The sequence below is a fragment of the Orycteropus afer genome, unplaced genomic scaffold (assembly GCF_000298275.1).
Source record: "Orycteropus afer afer isolate SDZICR_OR568_19922 unplaced genomic scaffold, OryAfe1.0 scaffold00024, whole genome shotgun sequence".
In the NCBI taxonomy this organism is placed as follows: domain Eukaryota; kingdom Metazoa; phylum Chordata; class Mammalia; order Tubulidentata; family Orycteropodidae; genus Orycteropus; species Orycteropus afer.
This window is the reverse complement of record NW_006921611.1, coordinates 8,758,734-8,766,722: the sequence shown is the minus strand read 5'-3', so window position 1 is coordinate 8,766,722 and position 7,989 is coordinate 8,758,734. Positions and strand designations below refer to the sequence as shown.

The window sequence follows — 7,989 nt, the reverse complement described above, 5'->3', positions numbered from 1 at the left end:
AAAAAAAAAAGCAGCAGAAAAACTGAATATAATCATCCAATAGAATCTACTTGACATACAGAGAACACTAATACCAATAACAATATGACCACTATCTCTCAGGAACAAAAATATCAATATCCTAAACAAAATATGACCAGGATTGCCATGTAAGATTTGGACATGATGATCGAGGAGGATATCCTTCAGGTATGTAATGCTAGTTAAACATTTGAAAATCAATTAATGTAATAATCTTAGCAACAGGAAAAATAAGAAAAATCACATATTCATTTCAATTGAAATGGGAAAAGTATTTGACAAAATCCAACACATATTCCTCATAAGAATCTATCAGCAAACAAAAACAGAAAAACTTCTTCACGTGGATAAGGATCATCTACAAAAAACTTTAGCTAACATCCCATTTAATGGTCAAAGACTGAGTGTTTTTCCCCTAAGATTTGGAACCAGGCAAGTGTGTTTCACTTCACTACTCTTCCTCAACATAGTATGTGAACTTCTAGCCAGTGCAATAAGGCAAAGAAAATTAAATAAAAGACATACAGATTATAAAGTAAAAAATAAAACTGTCTCTATTTGCAGATAAGATTGTCTATATATGAAATACCAAGAATCTACCAAAACAGATGAGTTCAGCAAAGTTTCAGGCTACAAACTCAATGTATAAAAATTACACCTATATACTAGCAGAAAAAAAAAAAAAAATGAAACCTGAAATTAAAAACACAAAATTATTTCTAACTGCTCCAAAGACAACTAAAAACTTAGGTAGAAATCTAGCAAAATATGTGGGATCTATGTCTTGAGAATTATGAAATACTCAGGAAAGAAATGAAGATGATCCAAATAATTGGAGAGACTTAAGATATTCATGGATTGGAAGATTCAATATCATAAATATTATATTTTTCCAAAAATTGATCTATATTTTTAACACAATTCCTTTAGAAATTGCAACAAGCCTTTCTGTAGTTAAATATAAACTTACTCCAAAACTCATGTGGAAAGGTACAGGATATAGAATAACTGAAACATTTTTTTAAAAAAAGAAATAAAATAGAATCACTCTCACCTTAAATATTAACTACAGAGATAAAATTATCAAGAGAAGATCACAATGGTGGATTAATAGACATATAGACCAATTTAACAGACAAAGAACCCAAAAATAGACAAACACAAATATGCCTAATTTTGACAAAGATAAAAAAGTTAAGCCAATTTGCCATGTTTAGGCAAACAAACAAACAAACAAAAACTCTATCTAAATTTCAAACTTCTACAAAACCTCACTTAAAATGGCACACATACTTAAATGTAAAATATATATGTTGTTGTTGTTGTGGTTAGGTGCTGTCAAGTCAGTGTCCACTCATAGCAACCCTATGTACAACAGAATGAAACACTGCCCAGTCATGAGCCATCTTCACAATCCTTGTTATACCTGAGCCCATTATTGCAGCTACTGTGTCAAACCATCTTATGAGGGTCTTCCTTTCTTTCTCTGACCCTCCACTTTACCCTTCTGACAACCTGACCAAAGCAGGTGAGACAAAGTCTGACCTTTCGTGCTTCCAAGGAGCATTCTGTCTGCACTTCTTCCAGGACAGATTTGTTCATTCTTTTGGCAATGCATGGTATTTTCAGTATTCTTTGCCAATACCACAATTCAAAGGCATCAACTCTTCTTCCTTCTTCCTTATTCATGGTCTAGATTTCACATACATATGAGATGATTGAAAATACCATGGCTTGGGTTAAGCACACTTTAGTCCTCAAAATAACAAAATACTTTTCAACATTTCCTGGTATAATATGATTTTCCCAGTGTAATATGATGTCTGATTTCTTGACTGCTGCTTCCATGATTGTTGATTGTGGATCCAAATAAAATGAAATATTTGACTTCAATCTTTTCTCCATTTATTGTGGTTCTCCTTATTGGTCCAATTGTGAGGATTTTTGTTTTCACTATATTGAGTTGTCAGTATATTGAGTTGTAATCCATAGAGCAGACTGTAGTCTCTTAGATTGTCATCAGTAAGTGCTTCAGGTCCTCCTCACTTTCAGCAAGCAAGGTTGTGTAGCCTGCATATCACAGGCTGTTAATGAGTCTTCCTGCAATCGTGATGCTGCATTTTTACTCATATAATCTGTTTTCTTTGATTATTTTCTCAGCATACAGATTGAGTAACTATGATGAAAGGATACAACCCTGATGCACACCCTTGTAATTTTTAACCATGCAGTAGCTCCTTGCTCTGCTCAGATGAAATGAAAGTCTATGTACAGGTTCCTCCTGAACACAATTAAGTGCTCTGGGAATCCCATTCTTTGCAATATTATCCATAAATATTATGGTCCATACAGTCAAATGCCTTTTTGCATGGTCAATAAAACACAAGGAATAATCTTTCTGGTGTTCTTTGCCTTCAGCCAAGATCCATCTGATATTAGCAATGACATCTCTTGTTCCACATCCTCTTCTGAATCCAGCTTGCACTTATGTCATCCCACAACTTGTCCACTTTTGGTCACTGGTTTTCAATACATCAAATCTTCCCTTTAGGTGGTCTCTAAATTCAGTTAGGATATACTCAAGGTCATATTTTTGATTTTGTGGACTTGTTTTAATTTTCTTGAGCTTCACCTTGATCTTGCCTATGAGTAATTGATGGTCGGTTCCACAGTCAGCTCCTCGACTTCCTTTGGCTGAAGATACTGAGCTTCTCCTTCACCTCTTTCCACAGATGTAGCGGATCTGATTCCTGAGTATTCTATCTGGTTAGGTGCCACTGTTAATATTGTTGAAAAAAAAGGTACTGGGAATGAATAAATCATTGATGGTACAAAATTCTATCATCTGGTGATCTCTGGTGTCATTTCTGTCAGCAAGGCCATATTTTCCAAATACCAGTGATTCTTCTTTATTTCCAACTTTCACATTCCAATCAACAGTAATAATCAATACATCATTATTGAATGTTTGGTCAATTCCAGACTGCATTATTTGGTAAAAATCTTTAATTTCTTTATCTTTGGCTTTAGTGGTTGGTGCATCAATTTGAATAATAATCTTATTAAGTTCCTTGTAGGCATATAGATATTATCCTATCACTACACACACACACACACACACATATATGTATATATATATGGGAGCTCTGGTAGCGTAGTGGCTAAGGCACTTGACTGCTAACCAGAAGGCTGGTGGTTCAAACCCACCGGCCACTCCTCGGAAGGAAGATGGGGCAATCTACTTCCATAGTGATACTGCCTCGGAAACCCAAGGAGGGGTCGCTATGAGTCAGGTCCGACTCGACGGCACATAACAACAACAACAACAACATGTGTATATATATATGTGTGTGTGTGTGTGTGTGTGTGTGTGTGCATATATATATTTACATATATATATACATGTATATATATACATGTATATATATACATGTATATATATATATATATAAACTGCTGTGTGAAAGACTCTGAAAAGGATGAAAATAACAGCTACACAATAGGAGAAAATCTTTGCAAACAATATATCTGTAAAAGAATTTGCATCTAAGATATGAAAAGAACTCTCAAAGCTCAATATTAAAAAAATATTCTATTATAAAAAGCCAAAAGATATAAATAGACATTTCTTTGAGGAGCATACACTGTTGGTAAATAAGGAAATGAAAACATGTTCAACAAAGTATACCACCTGTTCTGGTTACCTAGTGCCTCTCTGACAAGAAATATACCACAAATAGGATGGCTTTAACAAACAGGAGTTTATTCTTACAATTTGGAGGCTTTAAGTCCAAGTTCAAAGTGCCAAGCTCTAGGAGCTTGGTGAAAGCCCCTAAACCTTGGGGTCCAGCTCTGCCTCCTGCTCCTGGCCCACTGGAGCTAGAGGTTTTTCTTCACTCAGACAGCTGTTGGCTGCTGAGACTGAGAAGCCAAAAGGTTGACAAGTAAAAAGGCACAGTCCCGATGTTACCAAACCACATGACAGGCCATTAACTTAAGTCCATTTTAAGTCCCAAGGTCGGCAGAGCATAGCAGCCTGCTGAGCAATGACATGGCTACATGCAGGGTCCAAGTGTGCTAAAGGCTAGAGACCATTCCCAAACTTCTCCTTATATATAGGATGTAGATCACATACCCAAAGGCAGCTACTCAGCTGCTCACAGTAGATTGCACCATGGAGTTGATTAACAGTCTCATCATGGGGAATACCACATCCAGCTGCCCAGCCACTCAACCAGGCCTAGCCAAGTTGACATACAAACATAACCATCACATCCCCTGAGTAATAAAAATGGAAATCTTAAAGTAATGTCTATTACATGGCTAAAATTTTAAAAAAATATATAATAATGGCAACACCAATTGCTGATGGGAATTTGTAGAAACTAATCACTAATGCATTTCTGATGAAAATAAATTGTTGCCACCAGTTTGGAAAAGATTATAGAAGTTTCTTATAAATCAAACAAGTACTTATCATGCAAGCCAGAAATTGCACTCTTGGGCATTTATCCTAGGGGAATAAAACAACACATATTTACTATTTCAGTTTCTGTGGGCAAGAAATTCTTGGCATGGCATAGCCAGGTCCTTTCTTGAGGATTTCTCACAAAGCTGGCATTAAAGTGTCCACCAGTTTCATATAAAGGCTTTAATCAGGGAAGTCAGCATTCCGAAACTAGTCATATGTTTGTGGGCATGTTTCAATTTCTGGAATGACTATTGGCTGGAGGCCATCCTCCATTTCTTTTTAAGTATGTCTCTCCAACATGGCAGTTTCTTCTATCAAATCAAGCAATTCAAGAAGGCAAGAGAAAGAATGCAAGCAAAATAGAAGTTAACGTCTTCTATAATCTAATTTTGGAAGTGACATTCCATCACTTTTGCCACATTCTATTTGTTTGAATCAAGTTATTAGGCACATCCCCAAAGGGAGGGTATGGGATAGTGAATGAATATGAGGTGGTGAGATCATTGGGAGTCACTTTATAAGCCGACTCCTGCAATCCACTCTATGTTCTCTAATGTCACACATCCTCTCACATGTTAGTGAAAGTCTCAACACATTATAGCATGAGTTCACAATATAGAATCTCTTCATATAAATTAATTCCAGTTATGGATTATGCTCCTGTAGTATACTTCTTTGAATGCAGATGCTACATTTGTAGATCTGTGAAATCAAAGACAAATAGGGTAATTTCTGTAGAAATTCTTATTCCCAATGAGAGAAAAAGGAGATTAAAAAAAAAAAATGATTTGTAGTATTTCTGTAATCAAGCAGAGGGAATATTGGGAGTTACTTGATTTGGTTTCAAGGCCTTGAGAAATCCATTTGGGCTCTTGATTTTGCCATGTTGGCTGTCAGTTCATCCTCTATTTATTCATGAAAGGCAGCACAATGTTTGCAGTAGAGCAATTCTATCAGCCTGATTCTTATCACTAGAATTTTGTAGGTCTAATGTTGTTAGGAGCCCTGGTAGCATAGTACCTAAGGCACTTGACTACTAACCAGAAGGCTGCAGTCCAAACCCACCAGCCACTCCTTGGAAGAAGGTTGGGCAATCTACTTCCATAGTGATACTGCCTTGGAAACCCAAGGAGGGGTTGCTGTGAGTTGGATCCGACTCACTGGCACATAACAACAACAAACAAATAGCAATGTTGCTGAATTTTCTGCCACTAAGTAAAAGGACTCTGCTCCAACTTCATAAGTTCTTCATTACCTTTTGAATGCTCACCAGCAATGTCCTCAAAGTCCAGAATTCTACTAGCAGTCTGTTCCAGACAATATGAGCTTTCTCTATCATAGTCCTCAAAATTCTTTCAACCTCCATCCATATTCTGGTTCTACATTTTCAGGTATTTGTTATAGCAGCACCACATTTCTAGGTACTTGCATCTATATACTATTTATTGACAGATGCATATGAAATTATTCCAAAACTTAGTGCCTTAAAACTACACATATTTATTTTGCTATAGTTTCTAAGAGGCAGGAATCCAGGCATATCTTAGTTCAGTTCTGTTCTTCAAAGATGTAATCTCGATGTCAGCCAGGACTGCAGTCTCATCTGAAAGCTTGACTGGGAAAGAGCCACTTCATAGTTCATTTGTAGTTTTTGATAGAATTCAGTTATTCTCATGCATTTAGATTGAGAGCCTCATTTTCCTACTGGCCCAAAATTACCTTCCTTGTGGGCTTCTCAGTCAAGGCATCTTGTTTCAACAAAGTAAGTGAGAGTACATGGGAAACAGTAGTCCCACTCTCTTTTGACAATCTTGGAAGTGATGTTCCATATGTTTTGCTGAATTCCATTTGTTAGAGGCAAATCACTAGGCTCAACTCACACACAAAGGGTGGATTATGTATAAGACTGAATACCAGGAAGTGGGACCATTGGAAGCCACTTTAGACGCAGGCTACCACAGGAAGCAAAACTTCTAAGGGATTAGGATTTCTAACTCCAGATTGGCTAATTAGCAATTTGCTAATTGCTTCACCCTTTCAGTTTTTTTGTGTTTATTATTAATTAAACAAGTAAGTGCTTAATGATACGGAAATGCAAGACACTGATTTACGATTGCTGCTTTAAATCTCAGATGCCTACTATTATTGTCTTTTCTGGAATGTTTGCCCTCATACTTCTGTATTAACTAATTAAGCTCTGAAAGATTTTTGTCCTCACTCTATTTTATGACTACATGAGGATAAGTACTCATATGTATACAAAAATACATATGTATATGAATATGTACATGCACTATAGCCATACTTTCCTAATACCAATTTATTGTTTTGTTCTTTCAGTCTTCTTATAGGTATCTTTCAGTCAGACATATAAGCAGATGACTTTAGACATATAAGCTCATGAAACAATAACAAATGAAAACTCAATATTAGCATTTTGTGATTTAACACTATCAGATTTCAAAGATCTAAAAAAGAAATGTCTTCTGTCAGTAAGTGGAAATTTATGCTTAAAAGACATACATAACTTCAAACATTAGGAACTGTGACAGGTTAAACAATATACTTGGATATATGAAATTTAGTTTAAATCATCTTTTCATATGGGAAATAAGTAGTAGTACCAAGTTCAAATACATGCATTATGATTTTAATCATCATCATGGAATATAGTATCTTATCATTAACATAATCTAACACAATTAAAGATAAAATAATGTTTTATTACCATATGTGGACCACACACAGTGCCATCAGCCACAAAAGCATAGTCCCTTCCATCTGAGCTCACTGAAGACCCATTGGTTAAGGATATGCATACATGATCTTGAACATATGAATAAACTGTAGATTTAGCATCACGTTTGTAAGTCTTCTCATGTGGCCAAATACAAGCTAATTTTCCACATAGAACATCCCTGGAAAAGAAAAGCAAAAAAATCCTTATCATTTTGTCTTTTAACGATACCAGATTTCAAGAGAGAATTACATGGATAATAGCATAAGTATTGTATAATTGATGTGAAAAAAAAAGGAAATCCAAAATAAAAACACTATCTTATGGTGCACAGCAACTGAATGCAATCCAAATAATTAGCAGTGTAGAAGAACTGGAAGGTAAATACTGAACTTAAAGGTACAGACCTAAGTTCTTATCTTGTTACAAATGTCAAATTTGGTCTCTAGTTTCCCATTGTCTTAGAGCACTCACCACATTTTAACACATTCTTTGGGAGAATTCATCACCTGTTCCTACTTTGATATAGGTCAGCCAGTCTGGTCATTTGTTAGCTGGCACTGGTTAAGAGGGGCTAATTGTTTTTGCTCTCTGTGTTAGTTGAGCTCCTTCGGATTATACCTGAGGTCCCTGACATGATCTCTCCCCAATATATCTCTGTACTATACCTATTGCTATTCTGATCCTAACCTTTCTCCAATATATTGATATCCCCAATACATCTACACTCCTTTCTTGAGAATTTAGGAAATTTCATATG

General features: G+C 35.8%; 1 protein-coding gene across 1 annotated transcript in view; it reads right to left on the bottom strand.

Annotated features, from left to right (window-relative positions):
- Positions 1–7,989, bottom strand: part of ADAM18 (ADAM metallopeptidase domain 18) — a 168,758-nt gene that overhangs the window by 21,367 nt on the left and 139,402 nt on the right. Inside the window, exon 16 of the mRNA XM_007935064.1 lies at positions 7,221–7,410. Within this exon, the coding sequence (XP_007933255.1) occupies positions 7,221–7,410 (190 nt within the window). The remainder of the gene's footprint in view (positions 1–7,220; positions 7,411–7,989) is intronic.